The following is a 21,836-nucleotide window of genomic DNA, read 5'->3' on the forward strand; positions in this document are numbered from 1 at the left end:
GTGCTTCTTGAAAAAGGAATAGCAAAATTGCTAAATGTCTACGTCGACTAGTTAATAGTTTTAAATTTTTAAAAATTTATTAAAAATTAAAACCATTATTAGAATTATAGTTTTTTTCTTTTTAGTTTTTAAAGTTCAATATTAAAGTTTAAATATGAATTTCAAAGTATTGTTTCGTTCAAGTTTCAAAAGCATGGTTGGCCTCAACACATCAATATATTATTTAATTTAACACTCTTACTTCTGATAATTTTATTTTTAATAGATATTTCAATAAGTTGAAGAAGACAACTAATTATAAAATATTCATACCTTTTTTTCTTCTTCTCATAAACAGTGCTTAAAGCCCAAAATATTCATACCTTTAACTCTTATTTAATTTAAGACTTTAAAAAATAAAAATAATAGTAATAATAACAACAACTATAATAATAATAATAATAATAATAATAATAATAATAATAACAGTAACAGTTAATCAAGGGTAACAATGAAATTGATAATAATAGTAATAAAAATAATCCTAACAATAAAATGTCTTAAGTTATTCTACATTCTTTTAAATATTTTTATTTTTCATTGATCTTTTTATTCAAATTATATTTTTTAAACTATCTCAAGCAAAACATTAATATTACTTAAAAATGTAATTTTTTTATTAAAATTTATCGACATGAAGAGAGTTTGAGATAATCTCAAACTCAACAACTAGACAGTCAAAGGGATAGAAAATGAATGAATGTCAAATCTAATAAAAATATTTCAATTCATCTTAATCGTTGGTTTGAGAATCAAAGGTCGAGACTCATGAATCATGAGTTATTGCATCATCATTTTCCAATTAATTATCGTTTTAAAAGTGATTCCTAAACTACTACTATTAACATGTCTCTTTCAGTTAATATTATATACATATATATACTAAATAAACTATTAGAAGTATAAAATAATATCTCTTCTGCTCTAAAAATATTATATTTTAGAAGTTTTTTGATAAAAAAAAACTTATATTTTTACAATGGATAAAAAATAATTTAAGATAAAGATATGTTTAACGTATTTCATTTTATTTATAAAAATAGAAAAAACCAATAAAATAAAATAACTTTCTCTTGCTTTGTTATCAAATATATTTTGAAGATAAATTTACCAAATAAGTTTTTTCTTTTACTTTCTTGTCTCAAACAATTTTCAAAATTAGAATCGCCAAACATTTTTTTATTTTCTTATCAAAAGTAATTTTCTAAAATTAATTAAAAATAATTTCTGAAAACATGAATATAAAAAACAGAATCAAACAAGGATGTGGTATGGATTATTCACACTAAATATGTGTATGTGAACATCTAAAAAAATTATTTTCATAAATCACAAATGGAGTACATTTTTAAGTTGGTTTTTAAAGTGAGAATCATCATTAAAATTATTTTGATTTTTTTACTCTATTTTTAAAATAATTTAAAACATAACTATATATATATATATATTAATCTTTTACTTTTTATTAAATTATTTCTTTAATATTTAATTTGTTGTTAAATAGACCTTAAAAATATTCTTTTGTATTTGTTTTTGTTTCTTGTAAAATGAGTATAGGATCATTTAAAATCTATAAAAAAAATAATTCAGTGATAACATGAAATGCGATTTTAAAAGGCTAACTTAAATATAACTTTAATTTCAATTAATTACATGAAAAGGAATGTAGTAACACAAAACTTGTACAGTTTGAATGAATGATGGCATGAGAATGAGAATGCCCTTTAGGATAAGAAAAAGAAAACTTACTGCAAAGTAATTTTCATGTAAATCACTATCATAAATGCAATAATATAAGGAACTTGGATGGTCCCATATACCCAAGGGTGAGAAAAGAGATAGAGTTTGCTATGATTGTGGAATCAAACAAACAGAAGTTTCTTGTTTTGTTTTCCCCACTTATTTATTTTGGGAGATTGAAATTAGGTCTTTGATAGATGTTTTTCTCTACACATGTAGGCCAGACCCACCACCATTGTTTTCATGTTTATAACCCCACGTGTTATGTGGGAATGCAATTTTCATAGGGTTATAATTCAAATAAGTCCCTTTTACTTTCTCTATACGTCACAATTAATCAAACAAACAAAAAATACTTGCAACATTAAGGTCGAAAATTTTATTATTGTCCTATAAATGTAAATGCAAGATAGGAAACTGCACTATGCCATCACTGATTGATTGATATGTGTAATAGGACGCAGCATCCTTGATGAATATGACATGCACTCGTTCATCGGTTATAAATGGTGATTGTCAAATGTAAAGGGTACATAATCACACAGCTGGTTTTGGTCAATAATTGAATCACCCATTAAATTTGCTGAATTCTTCAGACCTGACGGTGCGATTCACCTACTACCTGTTACTAATATAAGCTTTTTTTTATTTAAGGAAATGCTAATATAAAAATTAAAAAATATTTATAAATGTAAAAAGATACTCAACCTTTTTTTTTATAAAAATGTATTATTTATTAGTTAATAATACTTTTAAGACAGTAGTTTATAAAAACCTTTAATTAAAATTATAATTTTATTTCAATAATTTATGATAATCTTTTTTATTGAAATAAAATTTTAATTAAAAATAACAGTACCAATATTTTAAAAATTATATATTTAAGTTTTATCTTTCGACATGTGCTTTGAAAGTACGGATAAATAATCCACCCCAAATATCCAAATTAACAAATAACAAAGAACTTACCAAACTCTATGCTGTTACTATGAAACATGAAATTTGAGATGCAAAAGGTTGTTATATATTTTGACAAACCAGCTTTCCTGTTAACTGAGAGTGAAAAATGATAAATGCTTAAAAAAATAAAAAACGAAAATGCTTGTCTAGTTTTAACGCACTTTCTTCTAGTAATTTTATTTGAAATTATTTCAAAATTTAGATGGTGCAATTTAATCCCTAATTTCAAATACTCCTTCAAATGTCTAAAATATAATCACTTCACTTTTTCAATAAAAAAAAGTTATAAAAAAATATTTTGTCGACAAATTCGTTCTCTTACGTCACCAAATTAGTATTTCTTCAAATCTTTTTTTTATAAATATTTTTTATTAAAAATTCTCAAATTTAATTTGACAACAAATCCGTTCTCCTATATCACCAAATTAATATTACTCAAAATTTGATTCGACAATCTCATAATGAGACTGTATAAACTGTATACAAACTCATTTTTGAAATGTTTCCCTAAATAGAGCAATGCTCATCCTAGAAGCTTCGTAACCAGATAGTAAAATCACGTATTGCAAAAGGACTATGCAAATGAGTACCTTAAGACATTATTTGATATATAATTTATTAAATATTTAGTAAATTTTATATTTTTAATATAATAAATACTTTGAAATTTGAGTTATTTAACTTGTAACCGTAAGACTTATTGAAATAAATGTGTCTCAGTTAAGCGCATGATCATTGATCATATCTCTTCGGCCACTAATATAGTAAAAGGTAACTTAGTTGGCCTTGTAAGGAAATTTTGGATACTTCAGAACTTGAAATTGTTCAGGACCGAAAACTAAAAAAGAGAAAATAAACTCCTTAAAGAGAGTAGCATGCTCTCTATCATACTATTCATACCATATCTATGAAAGTGGTACAATCCACAGGAAGATTTAGTTTAAGATGCATGGTCTTCAGTTTTAAACCCAAATGAAAGCCCAATCAGGGTGTCAGGATTCGTGATCAAATCGGAGTGTTTTATTCGCTGTCCCTACAAAGAACTGAAATTCCAAATGTATTTTGCTATAAAATCAAACTTGAACACAATAAAGCTTCCAAGATCAAGGAAATGATAGTATTCAGCTAAATGGAATGTTATGCTTTCTAATTTCCCAGGAAAAGATCCTTATGTGACCAAGAACAGTATTTCTTCCATGTCCAGGATCAAGAGTAGAGGAAACTTCGGCATTGGACATCCATTATCGCTACAAGTGGCTGGGGTTTTCCGCTTCAAGAAACTATTGTCAATACCATTATCTGCTAAAATTAACATTGGCACCTAAATTCACCAAAGTCGAATCTTTGTAAATACTTTGGGAATCTGAGGTAGAGTGAGTTGTTTATGGGGAACACTGATGCAAAGGGACAAAAAAGGAAGATACACTATTTTATTACCATGATCTGAGAGATTGTGGGAAGCACGAATTCAGGTTTAGTTTGTTGTTTCCATAAAGATGTTGATGTTATAGTATCTTTGCGACTTCACTGTTTCCAAATAGAATAAGACAAGTTTCTGATGTTCCGTTCTGCATTAAGGATACATCCAGCCTTTTGTTTGTTATATTGTAAAAAAAGTCAGAAATTTACACCTCTCTTACACCAGCGTCTTCCAAACCGAGCTTGTTTAACACTAGTAAACAGCTAGTAATCTCATATTCAAATAATTTGAGTAAGCTAATTTCAGAATCATTTCCCAAATTACTAAAACAGAAAGCATAGTTCAAATGTATGCAGCTAGAAAATAATAATAAACATACCGCCAGTAGAGGTGTTGAATAACAATTTTTGACATCACTGCACCAAAGACACTGGCAGACAATTTGATTTGCCACAGTCAATGACAAACGAAAAGACTCAGAAAAGCCATCTGTCTACCTTTTTCGCTTTCTTTGCCTCAAATCAGGAAATTTTAGAGGGACAGGAAGCGTGGCATACCACACGTCTTTCTGGCGTGAAATTTTGCAACCCAAATGCTCGTAGAGTTGTCTCACAGGCACAACACTCATGCTCAGATCTTTTGCTATATCGGTGTAGGATGTTCGGAAGTCATCAGAGAATAGTGTAAGAACCAAGATATAACAAATTAGGAGATTTATCTTTTCAGGGGGTAGCCTTTTTGATTCAGAAACAGCAAACATTGTCGTAAACTTATGACGCAGGATGTTGGGGATTTTATGGCCCTTTGCGGAGGAAAAATCAATGGAATGCTGATCTTTGAACTTTATAAGATGATTGATGTATGACAATATGCACGAAAGCTTCTTCTTTTCTGACTCATCCTGTAAACAGACTGTAGATTAAAACTTGCATACTACTCAAAAAATAGATTTATTACAGAAATTAGTATTCAAAAGTTCAGTTCCCCTATGTACCACTAGAACATCGGGGTAATCATACACCTCCAACATGTGAGTTCATAAAAAATTTCTTTAGTGTCCCTAGATAGGGATTCCATAATGTTAATATAATAAATTATTTAATTATTGATAAAGCAAAAGTCTAAAAATTTCTTATCTTTCCAATAATTAAGAACTTTGATGCTATTATTTTTATCAAAAAGGCTAAATTTGTACCAATACCTTAATTTTCCTTACTCTCCCTATCCTGTTGCAAACAAAAGTTGGGTAAGCACTGAAGTCTGCTTCTTCTCCCTTTTGCAAAATATTATAAATGTCTACAAGGTAATCCCATTCTCCCGTAAGGATGATTTGGTCCAATAGATATGCCTCCTGAGGTGTAGTTGCAGAAGCATCATATGGTGGTATATTTCGAGAAACATGAGCTTCTGTACTTTCAAGAGCCTTTTTGTTTACAACAACATTTTTCATTTTCACATCTAGATTCTTCTGAGAATCAGGGTTATCATCTTGTCTGAGAGCTAGCTTCTTCTTAGCCTGCAGAAAAATAGATTCAAAGATTAGTTTAAAACAATTTCAATAAAAATAATTGAACATAGTTGAATGATAACTAATGGAAGACACAGTCACTTAAATTATTATCAATAATATCCTTGCCTATAAATACAGCCATAACTATATAATCCTTCTATCTCATATTAGATTAGATGTCACTTGAGCACTTTTTATTTGTGTCAAATTATTTGCGACTTCAGAATATCAGCACGCTGCAAGCTCCACACACACAGCTGCCCAATAGGATTACAGGTAAAAGGATGACATCAAGACTTAACCTAACTCAAGGAAGGAACTCTTGAGTAAAGGTCATGCAAGGTCTTGCTAAACACACACAACTCAAACATTCACCAGAGAAATTAAAAAATGTATATGGAGTGAAATTGTGAATAACAGAGGTTCATCAATGCTCAATATCAACCACTGGTTAGGAACTAGGAAATATAGACCCAAGATTTTCAATTTCTGTTCATGTCCTTAAACCTGAAAACTTGGCTGTCATGTTCTAAAAAAGTTTTTGTTTTTCTTAAGTCTTATATCATCATGATACCTGTATTTTCATCTCTAATTATTCTTTTAGCATAAATCATTAATGTTTAGTTTTGGAGGTTTTCTTCCACTATCTACACTTACGCCACAGTATAGTGATAATTTTGAGCCAAATACATTCTGTATGTCTAGGATTCTTGGCCTAATTTCTTTTCTTGCATATCTTGATCTCATTAAAAAGTAAAATGATGGTATAATCTTGACTTGATATTCATAGCTTGTACTTATCTGGTCTGGTACCAGTTTTATTTAAAAACAGTTTGGATTCAGATAGCTAGTATTCAAGAAAACAGAACATGAGTTATACAGTCCAATTTGACCTGATTACCAGTGGCTTGTAAGAGTTGGGATGCCACTCTTTTTATGATCAAACTGCCCGGAATTTTAGGGGGTTACTATGAAATTAAATTGCAACTAAAACAGAACTAGCTCAACAGCATGACATATTCTGAATGTATACTGTGAAAGTCATCTATTAAAATCAATAAGGTATTACTTTTCCTCATAATTTATGTTGTTAGGTCCATTTATGAATTAAATTATGCAAACAATATAGTGGAATAAACTGCTTAAAAGCTTATAGGATGAGTATCAAAGAATGGCCTAGTAATTTCACTGAACCAGGTGCTCCACGAGATGGACTATACTAATCATTCTTCTAACTTCACTGAAAAGGAACTTGAAGCTTTATACCGGTCATTATATTTACTTTTTTCCTTTTCCTATGATTCTTAAAAAAGATTTTCATTTTGTCTTACCTCAGTGTCATGTTCACATCTCAGACTGTTATGTCGAAATGCAGTAGCAGAAGGAAGTCGAATAGTAAGTCAGCTCCATCACTTTACCCAAGGAATTGAATATATTTATTTATGGAGGATTACAAAACAGCTCCTTGGTTTGAAGGAGCTTACTGTGTGAAAATTAACAAAAGAAGTTCTGCAGATAACTAGCATAAAAGATTTATTAAGAGTTTTAAAATAAATAAGTCCTAATAATAATTTATATCTTATTAGCTATTTAAGCTGGATTTTTCCTAGTTTAACAAAGTCAGGATTGAGTAGTTGTGGTAGCAAAAGGGTTAAATACGAGTCAGATAATACCTTCTCTATTTCCTTCTTTGTTCCCCAGATAGCAGTAGTCTGTGCTAACTTCTGATGCGGAGTCAACTCTTCCATCGTCGAAGTTGCTGGCTCCGGATCAGCTGCTTCCAAGCCCTTAACCTTTGGCTCCATTCTGAATATCTGAACAACACCCACTCATTACCACAATATACTCATGACAAGCTCAACAGCAAGATAAATATTTTTCCACTCTTCATAATTTACCTTATTACCGGCAATGGGCACAATCTTCAGGCTCCCAGCTTCCTTGTCAAGAACGCCAAGTGCATACATGGCTCGGTGTCCGGCCGCAGCCTCACCGGAGTAACTCGTTCCAACGAATTCCCCTGGAGACCCTTCAGGGCGAACCACAAGCTGCAGCCTTTTGGGCATGTTCCTGTGCCGGTAAAGTTGAAAACTGGCAGGACCGGAACCATCACCGTAATTCTTCAGCGGATCAAATCCCGAAGGGAAATAACCAATAACTGGAGGCGTTTTATTCGGGTGCTCGTGGACCACCTCGACCGTGACCTCGATCTGTTCAGGTTGAGGCAGAATATCATTTTTCTTCTTGTTCTTCTTGCTCTTTTCCTTCTTGGGATGTGGCTGCAGTTTGGGTTCTGCGTCTTCAGGTTCCGAATCCATTACACTAAATCATATTGAAGAGTTTGAGAATTTTTGCGGCAAAAAATAAATTAACGTCGTTTGGAAGTGTAATTCAGACACACTAACCATAGGCACAATGTAATTTACGAGTCTACCTATAAAATCGTATCACTTGCTACGCAAAAAAATAATTAAAAATAATAATAATTGAAAGAAAGGCACTAGTATGAGAAACCATTAAACCATAAACTCAATCAGAAAACGAAACAAAACGAAATGAAGAAGTATTACCTGAAGGAGCAATGAGGACGTGAAGATGCGGACAGTGACAATGGCGTTGGGGTGGCTTGTGTTACTGAACGGAGAGAACCCTAAACCTCGACTGAACCCTGGGCGGAATATTTATTTATTTTTCTTTTTGTTTCACGATTCTTTAAACAATATATCGTGACCATAAATAAATAAATAAATATATATATATATATATATATAATTAATGTTAGTCGATTAAATCACTTAATTATAATTATATATTTCTTGATTATCTCTATCAAATTTTGTTAAATTAAAAAATTATAAAATATACTTAAGAGTATTTATTTTTATATTTTTTAAAATATATATTATATTAATTTTAATATATAAATAATATATTAAATAATTTTATATTAGTCTAAAGTTTTATAAATATAATACTTTCGATTGAAATTTTTAATTAGTAACTAATTTTAAGATTAAATTACTCAATAAAATGTTGTTGAACTGCATAAGAATAAATATATTTTATTTTTTATTATTGCTAAAATCCATTCACGAGTACAAAGTTATTAAAACATGTTTGAAATTTATTAATTTTTTACTTTTTGTCTAAAGATATATAATAAAAGTTAATACATAATATTTTGATTTTAAAATTATATTATTTAAAAAATTATATATAATAATTCTTTAAATTAAAAATATAAAATATTTCAAGTACGTTAATAATATCAAATATTATAGTTTAAAAAATTACTGCTTATTATCTTCTTATGTGTTCATAGATACACATTAAGAAGTAATTAACAAATCTGCTAATAAAAAAAGAAATAAACTTTTAATATATCAAATAAATCTATGAAAACACACCATAAAACTTTATGTATAAGAAGTTTTATTCTTTTTCAAACATGTGCTATGTACACATTTTGGCATAAAATAAAAAACTTATATATAATTAATTTTATTAAAAATTTATTGTTTATTGATTTATTAAAATTTGTCCTCAGACACAAGTTCAAAAATTTGTAAGTTTTAATTAAAAAATTTGCAAGAAAATATAATCTAATACATTAATAACATTAAATATTATAATTTTAAATAACAAATTATTATTTATTAATTTTATATTATACATGTTTAAATATACATTTAAAAGTTAATAAATTTTGATTAAAAATATTACTTTTAATCTTATTTATACAAATTAATTATTAATACATATTTTACATCATATTTACAAGAAACAAAGACTTCTAAATATATTAATTATTCAATATTTTTATACCATTATTTGTGTAGATTTATGTTAAACATTGTCAGTCATCTATTAAGTGTATATATTTATTTATTTAATATAAAAGACATTAAATTAATTATTTAATATTAAAAATGTTTGTGAAATATAGTATGATTTATGATCAAAAGTGATATAAAATGTAATAAATATTTTTATTTATTTTGGTTTTTCATTGATTCGGGGTATTTTTATAAATATTTGAGTTAAATTACTTTTTTTTATATAGATTATAAGTAATATTTTGTTTCTTATGTTCTCTTCTATAGCTAGAGAGATTAAAAAATTAGTTAAATTTTATAAAATTGTTAAAATATTTACAGGAAAGCTGATTGGTGTGTTAATTTTTAAAAAATATATAAAATATAATATAAATTTGTATTATATTTCATTTTAAAAATAATTAATTAATTTTTAAAAAATTAAACATACTCTTAATGTCCACTATATTGCAAAGTTCTCAGCCTAAATAAAACCAATCTCAAATCATAATAGTTTTTAAACTTTACAGCACTAACGAAGCATCCTCCTATCAAGAAGGTGCAAATTCAATAAACAAGTTATTATTTTATCTTCTATAAAAGCGTTCGTAAGTGTATATTCTTTCCCTCTGTACAAAGCTATTCAAATTTACTTTACTCATTAGATTGATGTCAAAGATAATGCACATTTGGCAAGCTAGGCTTGTGCTTTATCGAGTAACCATACGATGTTTGCGAAAATCTTCCTTATCATCATGAATGATTGATTTGAAACAAGTTGATGCTATTAACTGCATCGCTTTACAATAGACAAGTGGAACCTCTACTCTACCTTGCAACCAAACCAACATCGCTCACAAAAATATTAACATGACTCTCTCCAAAACTTTTGTACTTTTCCTTTCAGAGATTGGTGAAGTGTGCTCTGTGACCCACCATTCAATTCTGTGTTGTGACAGTGACATGGTTATTCTGCATCCTTTATTTTATGAAAAACATTTTTATTCACGACCAAAAAAATTATATTTTCTATTGTTTTTTTAAAAATAAGTAAACAATTTGTTATATAAAGTTTATAATGAATGTCAATACAAAGAACAAATAATATTGGGAGTTTCCACACACAAACTTTTGGCGCTGCTGATGCCACCTCCAAAATGATGAAAGAATAAATTGTGGTGGTTGCTTTTAATATTATTTAATTTATCTTCTAAAATTGACTAATATATTTTAAAATTTCCACACAAAAAAAAACCATTAATCATATTGACTACTATGATAGGTTGTTTTGGACTCCAGGACCCCATATAATGAAACTTGAGTTTGAGGAATAATTAGATGATTATGACCCGCTTGTCACTGTATAATATGGACATAAATGTATTTGATGGATTTAGATATTCTCCACTCATTAAAAACTTTGGTTGATGATATTTTTATCAATTAAAAAAATTATTTCTTATTTGAATTTCTAGCTTTTAAAATTATTTTGTTAAATATTATTGGCTATTATTTTTCTTTTTAAATAATATTAACACAATCCGATAGTCCCACAATATTTTGGGTTACAGTGAATAAATAATCGTAGGTGGTATACAGGTCATTATCATACGGTGGATGATGACAAATTAATAGGACAATCCATCGTAGGAAATAAAATACATGTGCATCATGTAAGAAAGCATATACAAATGGGATATCTAAATTATTTACACATTTATTTTTTATTAAACATATTATTTTGGGATATGTACAAGGAAACACCGACTTTTGAAATGCAGTAAGCAAATTTAACATTATCTAAGAGCACACCAACAATTATTAACTTGACCATCGTAGCATGCTTGTGTGTGTCCATGGTAATGGACTTACCAAACACTTGTCTTTTATTTATGCCAAATTAACAGCGAAACTTTCCGACCAAAGGAAAAATATCAGTAACGGTGAAAGAGTAGTTTGACAAGTGACAACAAATGGACTCATCTCAATAATGTGATTTTAATTATTCAAACTATAAAGATTAACTTAATTATTTAATCTCTAAGAGCTTCGAGAACCACATCTGTTGGAGCTGATTTGTGGTGATTAAGGAGAAGTTAAGAACATAGTCGGAAATCTTGTCTTTTACGAACCAAAGTCAAATGAACGTGGCATAGTAAAATTGAAAAGCAATACTTTACTAAATTAAGAACTTAATTACACACACATATATATATATAGAAGCCATTCTCTTATTTATTAAATAAAATTCAAAATTTATAAAAAATAGAAATATTTTCTATTCAAACTTATTGAAGCTAATTTTGTAGTTTGACCCATGTATTGGGTTTCAAGGCAAGACACTAAAATCAGTAAAACTTTCTTTACTAAATATATTATGAGTTAATTGATAAATGAAGGGTGAAAAGTGGTAAAGAAGAACAAATTATTAGGTAGTTGAGATCATGTGATCTCCAAATCATGTACATAAAACTTGGCAATCCAACTTAGCTATTTTATTTCCCTTTTTTGTGATATATCTGTGATTTGATTATTAAAATATGAGATGGGTACATACATACATACAAAAAGAGGAAAAAGTGAAACGTGATTCTGCAATAGATAAGATAAGAAGCACATACACAGAGAGGGCCACCGTGTCCTTATCTGCATGCATGCATGGTGGGGAAACTCATGATGGGGGCATCCACCATTTCCTCATGGTAAGCCATCTATGTTATATGTATATGTTAAATAGAATATTTATGTCAAAATTATTCCCTTAAGGGATAATCCATGACTTATATATTGACCATAATATTAATTAAACTTAATTTATATGTTAAGATAATTTTGTGGCTTATCTTGATGGATCTCCCTGAGAAGTGCGCAACTACAAATGTCAAAGTTAAGCGAGTTACCACTCACCACGGTAACCGTCCATTGTGGTTTGATCAATATCAACTCTGGGAATGAACGGCTGAGATTAGGGTACAGGCGACATGTAACTTTCGTGTAAGAAAACGTAATACCAAGTCATGCACTGCATGTCCACATCATACCCATCGCTTGATGGAAGGTGCTGCTTGCTTTTCCAAATCAAAGTGTTTAAACAAAATCATTGTGATGAGATGGACACGTACCCGCCACGTCATTTACAGTAACCCATGTATGTTATGATCCACATGCAACTCATATTTGCATACATGAACTCATCAATGCATTCAATCGTATACGGAAAATGTTTCACTGATAGTTAAAAATTGTGAGTTTTCCAAACTTATGTAAAATTACACATGATAAATTATTTTTATTAAAAATTATAAAATTTGTTAATACGGATTATTAACTTATTATCCAATCAAATATTTTAAACATCCCTTATAAAATCCTACGTGGAAAGTGCATATTGACTAAAAGCATAATAATGAGGGGAAAGCACCCAAAAAGAATATGCCCCGCCACGTTCCTTTCATTTTCACTATTTATATCAACGAGAAATTCATGCATCTCTGTATTAGGAAAATTCTGAAATTAAGTTTTTAAAGCTTTTGCATTGAATAAAATGTCATCTCTGTGTAATATACAAACATTTTATCTCTTCTTTTTACAGCACGTGACTCACACAAAGTTGTTTAACACTTTTTATTTTATTATAAAAACCTTTTTTTGTTATAATATATTTCATTCTCTCTAAACAGTGGATTATAGTAATATTTTTCTATAAATTTATATTAACACTTTGCAAATAGTTTTAAAATAATTATTTAACTTTATAAATAAGAACTTCATGAAAATGAAAGAAAAAAGATTGAAACACGTCAAAAGGAGAGGAAAATAATAGAAATGTCTTTTGATTGAAATTCAATCGTACGTATTAATAGTATATATTAATATTTTGTCTTAATAAAATCATTTTTTAATATAATATATCATATTATTAGTAAAAATTCAAAATATATGCTAATAGTTTAATTTTTGTTATATTGATAAAAGCTAACTCAATATTAACTCATTAGTAAATGATAATTTTTGTAGTGATAATAAAAGAAAATTACGCAACTATATTAAAATTTAGACGTATCAACTAATTAACTAAGTATATATTAACCGCATTAATTCGTTACTAATCTAGTAGAGAATATTTGTGAATGTAAATGTCATGCATTCCTAAGTGTTGTGTTAGATAATGAGAAGCTAGTTCAACTAGTTCAATAGTTTTACATTGTTCGATTCTTGTTCTGTATAGTAATTTTTTATAATCTCACCTAATTGGCTTTTTCGTTTGATTATAATGAAACGTCCTTTATTGATTGTAGGTAAAGTCTTCGTTTCGTAAGCATGATTTGAAATCTTGAAACTTGAAATTTTTCCAAAGGGAGTTGAAATGAGAATACCAAAGTTCTCATTAGGGTGATTTATGGATAAAATATAAATTTGGTATTTAAAAAAAAAACCAAAGAATGAGGAAAGATTCATGCAATTAGGGTTGCAAAACTCCTAGCATGGAAGGAGCTATGATATCATGTAAAAACTAGAGAGACACTTACAAAATTGCATCTAATTTTGATATGAATATGATTGAATTGATCCACTCGCTCGCTTAATCTTATATACAAGAGTTCCTTATAAACGCAAAGTTATTACCAATATAACTAAAACAATGAAAGAATATTGAGCTAGATATATCAAATTTTGAACATATAATTCACGAACTAACTAGTTATTAGTTTGGAATCATACAAATTTAAGACAATTTAAGCACTTTAAGAATAGTCCATCTGATACTTTGTCTTTTCATCAAATTTGAAGAATTAAGTTCAAATTCCTTCGTTCCTAACACGCAAATTGGCTTCTGAATGACTTAGAAATTAATGAAGAACCTTCTACAAGCAAAATTATACATTAATCTAGAATGATGTTTGTGTATCATAAATTTAGAATATATGCTAGATAATATTTTTATTTATAGAGGTTTTTCTTTAAAAAAAAATGCTATTTCTTATTATCACTTTATAGCAATGAACTTAAGATTATCTTTTTTGTTTAGGTATAGCCACACTTTCATTGCATTTTACATCATAAAAAATACTCGTACAAAAGTTAACATCGTTAATGGCTGTGTTAAACTAATATAAGCAAAAATGATTGATTTTTCTTGTAATATCTAAAACACCATCAATCTGCATTTAAAAGAGAAAAGAACTCTCTTGAACTCGAAGTTATTGCACGGGCCATGAATAATTATTAGAAAGGAAATAAAATTAATGAAAAAAATCCTAATTCTGAAACTCACCAATCAAAGATGCAAGCATTTAAAAAAATAAAAATATAAAATTAATTGTAACTTTTTTTTAAGAAAAGAAACTGCAGAATTAGAGGCAAATACGACACAAATAGTTTTCTTTTCTTTTTCTATTTTAACATGATTATTGTTTATAATATCGTATGAGAATAAAAAGTTATTAAACATCCTCAACTTAAAAAAAATATAAATTTATTTAACTATATTATTCTCTCATTTCATTAAGACTCTTAAGTTTTTTAAAAATATAAAATAATTTAAAATAAACAAAAGCATTTATATTTTAAAAATAGTTTTGGAAAGAGTTGTAATAGTTAAGGATAATACTAACAGCCAGAGGCAGCCACCATTGACCAGAATGTGACAAAACATTAGCAATTTTCACTTCTACAACACGATAGCCATGTGATATTATACTATGAATTTATGACACAACACTAAGAAAGAAGAGAAAGAGAAAAAGACCACAAAATGATGTAGAAATTTTGCAGAATAAGACAACTCACCATACCTTCCATCCTAACAGGTCAAGCACAAATCACACCAACACCATTGCACCACTCCCTTTTCTCCTTCTTCTCTCCCCTTTTTCTGTGCACAAAACAAACTAATTATTCTCTCTCTCTCTCTCTATACCAATACTTCTACACACAAACATGCAACTGTGCAAATCATTCATTCTTTCTGCTAAAAACTTACCCACCCACTTCATTTTTTCCTCATAAATTTAGTCATTCTTCACCCTCTAAACTCAATTTGGTGAGCTTCTTATTGCTTTAACAGATAGAGTAATAAAGTAAATTAGGGTTTTTTCTTTATTTGTTACTTTTGAGTTCAGAGTTTTGAGGATAAGTTTGGTGATTTTATCTAGAAAGTTCGAGTTTTTCTTGATTTTCGTGGCGTTTGAGCATCTGGGTTTGTGGGGAATTGCTGCATGATCATGCCACCGGTTATGAAGGATCCGTTGTTGCCGTCTCCGGCGAGCGCCGACGATGCTTCTCGGCGATCAGCACCGGAGAATCGGCGATTTGGTGATCTTAGAGGCTTTCGGTGGCGTGTAAATCTTGGGGTGTTGCCGTCTTCGTCCTCAACTTCCATTGATGATCTTCGCAGGGTCACCGCTAATTCTAGAAGGAGGTAAATCATCACGTCTTTAATCGTGTTTTTATTTACTGTTTTTTTGGTTTGATTTTAATAAAGAAGTAAATTTCCTTAAATCGCATTGCTTTAGTTGATAGATGATATATTGATGTAATAGTTACCTGTTTTTTTTTCCTTTTACGTATTGATTGTGAGCATTCTTGTAGTTTTACTATGCTGATTGCTGATTTTGTTTGAATATAGTTAGTTTTGATTCCCAGCAGAAAGGGAGATGCTGCTGATTTTTATTTTTTTGTAATGTAGATAAAGCCATACTGATATAGAGATAAATTTTATTTTCATTAAAGAAAATGCTGACATGTGAACTTGAGACGCTTTCTTTTGGTTTAAGGCAATCTATCTTCTTCTGTGTCAATATCTGCCTACGAGTGTAGATTGCGTCTATAATTTCATTGGTGGAAAGTAAAAAATGATTGCTGTTTCTCTGTCTGGTATTGAGGATTGATTGTATAATTTATGAATTCAGTGTTTACCTAGCTTTTTGACAATGTGTTTTTTTATATCTATCATAATTTCACATTAAAAATGATTGCTTTTTCATATGGCTATTTGTAGTTTTAGTAATCATGGAATGTATTTTATCTTGTCAGGTATGCTAGTTTGAGAAGGCATCTTCTGGTTGAACCAAATGTTTCAAAGGATGGAACTAATTCACCCAATCTTGTCATGGACAATCCCCTTTCACAAAATCCAGGTAAATCTAAGTTTTTTTCACTCCATTCCGGCATCTTATCCGCAGTTAAATCTGTTAATCTAATTACGGATCTGTGATTCAGCCAATGTACTTTCCTAAATTTCTACAAAGTAGATAGCATGTTTGATATCTGCACTGCTAATGTGCACTATATTTACCATGTAGTGTCCATTTAGGGTTGCCAGATTATATACCTGTTGCTTTTTTTTTAAGGATACATAAATAAAAATTTATTTTGTTATGGTGGAATATAGCCACATGCCCTTCTTATTTTATGGAAATTCAACGCATGTGAAGATCCTTATTAGTGGCAATCAACCATTGGTTATGGTAAAAGGCAGTCTGTTTAAAAGAAGGAAATTGTCGTATATTATGTTGTCCTTTTGTTGGCATTATGTTACCTGAATTTCCAACGGTTAGCCATCTCTTTCTCTTTCCAGTATGGACAACTGAATTTTATCCGTTTTAAATATAATATGGGCTTCATATGCAGATAGTACATGGAGTCGCTTTTTTCGCAACGTAGAGCTGGAGAGAATGGTTGACCAGGATTTGTCACGTTTATATCCAGAACATGGCAGTTATTTTCAGACATCAGGATGCCAAAGCATGTTGAGACGAATTTTATTACTGTGGTGTCTCAGGCACCCAGAATCTGGTTATAGACAAGGTAAATTTCTCAGCCAAGCAATTGCTCAAACAATACATCAACCTTAATTAAATTTACTGCCGCATTCCTTTGTTATTCAAATCACAAATATAGAAAAGATAATTAAAAATTAAGTGATTTAGCATCTGTTTGTTTTAGAATTTGGAGTTGCTAAACGGCTGTTTGGATAAATGTTTGTGTTGAATGGAAGTGAGTCTATGGTAAACAAGTTGCAGTTTTCCCACAAGAAAGGCTGATAGCTTTTGTTTTCACTGTTGAACCGTGACATAGCTTTTTACGTTACCCTCGTAGTCAAGTCACAGAAAGTGATGAAAGAGAAACAGTCCAACTTCAATTTGCTAAATAACAACGATGATTGCAGTTTTTTTAATATTATATTTTACTCTCTTTGGTAATTTTGTCTTTTAAGAGTAATTTTAAGTTACTCTATGCAAACACAATTTTTTAAAACTCACTTTTAGATTATCATTCTGAAACACAAATCAATTCTATCAAAATTTAAAATCATATAGGCTCTTGATTGATACTCAGTAAAATGCAAATTCCATCAGTTTGGCTGGCTTCCTAGCTTTAAGATAGCTACTTTTGCTTTAGTATTATATGCTGTGAAACTAATGATTTTGCATTAATGGATTTCTTTTATTCACTTATTTATAGGGATGCATGAATTACTTGCACCTCTGCTTTATGTTCTCCAAGCTGATCTGGAGTGCCTTTCAGAAGTTCGGAAGCTTTATGAAAATCACTTTACAGACAGATTTGATGGCCTTTTATGTCAAGAGAATGATCTTTCTTACAGCTTTGATTTTAGAAAAACTCCAGACTCTATTGAGGATGAAATTGGTTCTGGTGGAAACGCCCTGAAAGCCAATAGTCTTGATGAACTTGATCCTGAGATACAGACCATTGTATTACTAAGTGATGCTTATGGAGCTGAAGGTGAGCTAGGCATTGTTTTATCCGAGAAATTCATAGAACATGATGCATACTGTATGTTTGATGCTTTAATGAATGGGGCCCATGGTTCAGTTGCAATGGCTGATTTCTTCTCTTCCTCCCCTGTATCTGGGTCCCATACTGGCCTGCCTCCTGTAATTGAAGCTTCTACTGCATTGTATTATTTGTTGTCTCTTGTGGATTCATCTCTGCATAGCCATCTGTTTGAACTTGGGGTTGAACCTCAGTACTTTTCTCTTCGATGGTTGCGAGTTTTATTTGGACGAGAATTTTCACTAGCTAATCTCTTGGTCATCTGGGATGAAATCTTTGCATCACATAATAGCAGAACAGAAAGAAGTGCGGATGACATAACAGACTGTGAGTTCAGGATCTTAAATTCCCCTCGCGGGGCATTTATCTCAGCTATGGCAGTGGCAATGTTGCTTCATTTAAGATCTTCGTTACTTGCTACTGAAAACCCTACAAAGTGTCTGCAGAGATTACTAAACTTCCCTGAAAACATTAATATTGAAAAACTACTAGAGAAGGCTAAATCCTTGCAGGCTGTTGCACTAAGTGTTGATATTTCATCCTCGTCACTTTTGTTCATAGGGTCTCATCACCAGTCGATGTTTACTAGATCTGTGACACTTCCCTCGGAATCTGTGTCTCCAAAAACTCCTCTGAGTTTGTTACCTGAAAGCTATTGGGAAGAAAAGTGGAGAGTTGTGCATGAGGCTGAAGAACTCAAGCAAGATGGTAATGAAAAGCAGATTCCCACTCGGAAAAAGGGATGGACAGAAAAGGTAAAATTCAGTTTAAGAAGAGCAGAATCTGACCCTCCTAAGTCAAGGATTCAGAGTGGGAAAAAGGAATCCAAGGTTAGGCGCAGTTTGTTAGAAGATCTTCGTAAGGCACTTGGCTCAGAGGAAGATGCAGAACAAATGCAGCATGATAATCTTTCTGAAACAGTTGAAGGACAACGACAAGATAGTGACTGTAACAGCAACAACAATTCCTCTTCTTATGATAGGTGTCCAAGTGGAAATTCTGGCAGTGAGGAAGACTTGTCTATGTTTTCTGACCCTACTACTCCTCCAAATGGGGCCAATGATCATGAAATTACCTCAGGGAAAAGCAGTGTTGCATCTAATGCACCCCTTGATGAATGCAATGAAGCTTCAGGTACCAGTTCGCCCCTTCCAATATCTGATCCTCCTGAAAACATGCATCAGACATCAGAATGCAATAATAATGAAGCTGGAAATTATGAATGCAATGAAACTTCAGATGCCGGTCTCAATGATCAACCTTTTCCAATCTCTGATTATTCTGAGAACATACCTCTGACATCAGGGTGCAACAATGATGATGCAGGAAATTCAGCAGCACCTCCTAAAGAGAAAAAGCAGAATAAGTTCCAGTGGTTTTGGATGTTTGGACGGAACACTGTTGAGGTTATCTCTGAGAAAGTTGGAGATGCTGCCGAGGCTACAAAATCTGCCAACAGTTGCACTCAAAATGACACAGCACAACCTGTTTCATCTAAAGCTAATGGGCATTGTAGTTCTGCTAGTACCAGAGGAGATTCTGTTGACCAGAATGTGATGGGCACTTTGAAGAATATTGGGCAATCTATGCTTGACCATATTCAGGTAAATTTCTTTCCCACTGTCACTCTTCTAGGACAAATTATTGAGAAAGATATGCACAATTTGAGTGCTTTTTTTTCTTCATCATTTTCTCAATGGTTCAATTATGAAACTGGTTGAATAATAGCATGTTTTAAAACAATTAAATCATAGGAAGTAATCACTTATTTTTTTCAAAAGCTCTATCATAAAACTGAAAAAATAAACAATTAGTTTTTTAGAATAAGCTGAACCAAACATGCACTAAATTTTGATTTTACATAAAATGTTGTAGACTTCAAGGTGATGTCCCTTACCCTGCCTTCATATTTGTCATCTTAAGGAGTGTTTTTTGTGGTGCAGGTAATTGAATCTGTTTTCCAACAAGACCGTGGCCAGGGGCCCCCATTGGAGAACAGATCTAAAAATGTTCTTGTTGGCAAAGGGCAGGTTACTGCCATGACAGCTCTCAAGGAGCTTAGGAAAATTAGCAATCTTTTGTCTGAGATGTGAGGTGAAAATCAATCATGTATGGGCATGTGTATAGATTTTGTAATTACAATTCTTTTGTCCCAATAAAATTAAGTTCTTCTTCTGCTCTCCCTTGTATCCCTTCAAAATTTTGCAGATTCTCAGAGAGATGAATGTGTAAATATATTTTTATCCGGGTTATATAAGTATATTATGGCAATTGATAACTCCTGCTTAGCTTGGTTGCAATCCGTGTCGCATTATAGAACGGTGTTTGATGTTTTCAATCCATTTTTTTCTTTTGGGAATTTGATTTGTAAATTACTTCTAGAATTAAAATTTTAAGAGTGCTTAATACATTTCCAAAAAAAAAAAAAATTCTACCAGGGTTCTTAAATACTATTAAACATCTAATTCTACAAGGTGTTACAAAAAGTAATTACCGTCCTTTTTCCCTGTAGCAATGCCATATCGTACATTCCATTGCTGTTGAACAACCAAACATCCATATATAACCAATACCAATACCTCAGTATCCTAATTGCACGCACCGAGCAACCACAACAATGACAAGACCAATCTACTAATGGCATGGACGAGCACTAGGAGATGAAAATTGCAGATGAGACATTGGTGACTGACAGGGTATGCTTTGTTTAAATGCGAGAAGAAATATCAAAGAAAGAAATAATGTGAAAAAAAGTAGGAAAAGAAAGAAAATAAATCGAAAAAATATCATTTTTAAGTTGCTTGAATTAAGAGAATTAGGATCTGGTTGATTTTGTCCGAAAAATCGTTTTCATCAACATGAAAAAATATTACTACCAATGCAATCTTTCTTGTATTTTGTGTACACTCAATCACAATAGTTGATTGTGTCTTATAAATGCATTATATTTACTAAATTAAGAAACAAATAGGCACTTGCAGAAAATAAAGAGAAATAAAAGACAGGTTTTTTCCTAGCTTATTTGGTTAAATAGAAAAGAAAGAAGAAAGAAAATGTCCTCTTCCCATGTATTTATATTTATTCCCTAGTTGGGAGAAAATTATAAGCATCTAGCTTTAACATTATCTTTCCTTTCTTTCCTATTTTCAAGCACGAGAAGGTACATTGTAATTGTCACTCTCTTATCTTGTTTTCTTTCTTTTCCATATAGGTCATACTAGGGCTAGAGTTGCAAACGAAGTGGCACATGCAACTCTATTAATGGGAAGGTAGGGAAGGAGGTTAACAAACTTCAGAAAATATCACTTTAAGATTAATCTGAACCATTCTTTTTTTTAACGGGTCATTGAATCATTCTATTTTTAAGATATCGTTTCAACAAACTTCAATTCAATGGACCATTGACGGTCAAATTATTTCACAAATCACAATCCACATCTCTAACCCTCAATTGCAAGTACTTATAAGTATCTAGTTTTTAATTTTTGGCTTTGTATTTTGATCCCCAAAACAATTTACAATTTTTGTTACTAAATGATTTTACATGTATTGT

The 21,836-nt window shown here is 30.6% G+C and overlaps 2 protein-coding genes across 5 annotated transcripts; one reads left to right on the plus strand and one right to left on the minus strand.

The window, feature by feature from the left end:
* Positions 1 to 4,457: 4,457 nt before the first annotated feature.
* LOC113849887 (DNA-directed RNA polymerase I subunit rpa49) lies at positions 4,458 to 8,315 on the minus strand. Its single transcript, XM_027480113.1, has 5 exons — positions 8,240 to 8,315; positions 7,568 to 7,991; positions 7,343 to 7,483; positions 5,361 to 5,675; positions 4,458 to 5,060 (listed from the first exon to the last, which is right to left on the minus strand). Exons 2-5 carry the CDS (start codon positions 7,985 to 7,987, stop codon positions 4,653 to 4,655), a joined length of 1,284 nt encoding a protein of 427 aa, XP_027335914.1. The 5' UTR covers positions 7,988 to 7,991; positions 8,240 to 8,315; the 3' UTR covers positions 4,458 to 4,652.
* A 6,873-nt stretch (positions 8,316 to 15,188) lies between these two features.
* LOC113864594 lies at positions 15,189 to 20,564 on the plus strand. 4 transcript variants are annotated; one of them, XM_027498513.1, is made up of 6 exons: positions 15,189 to 15,527; positions 15,640 to 15,905; positions 16,520 to 16,623; positions 17,117 to 17,293; positions 17,951 to 19,887; positions 20,227 to 20,564. In XM_027498513.1, exons 2-6 carry the CDS (start codon positions 15,703 to 15,705, stop codon positions 20,374 to 20,376), a joined length of 2,571 nt encoding a protein of 856 aa, XP_027354314.1. In that variant the 5' UTR covers positions 15,189 to 15,527; positions 15,640 to 15,702; the 3' UTR covers positions 20,377 to 20,564. The 4 variants fall into 4 exon arrangements, with proteins under 4 accessions (XP_027354314.1, XP_027354323.1, XP_027354295.1 ...); XM_027498522.1 differs by having other exon boundaries at positions 15,211 to 15,905; positions 17,951 to 19,417; positions 19,610 to 19,887; positions 20,227 to 20,526; XM_027498494.1 differs by having other exon boundaries at positions 15,305 to 15,564; positions 20,227 to 20,550.
* The last annotated feature ends 1,272 nt before the right edge of the window (positions 20,565 to 21,836 follow it).

Source organism: Abrus precatorius, unplaced genomic scaffold (genome assembly GCF_003935025.1).
Source record: "Abrus precatorius isolate BTA unplaced genomic scaffold, Abrus_2018 Scaffold10, whole genome shotgun sequence".
Lineage (NCBI taxonomy): Eukaryota > Viridiplantae > Streptophyta > Magnoliopsida > Fabales > Fabaceae > Abrus > Abrus precatorius.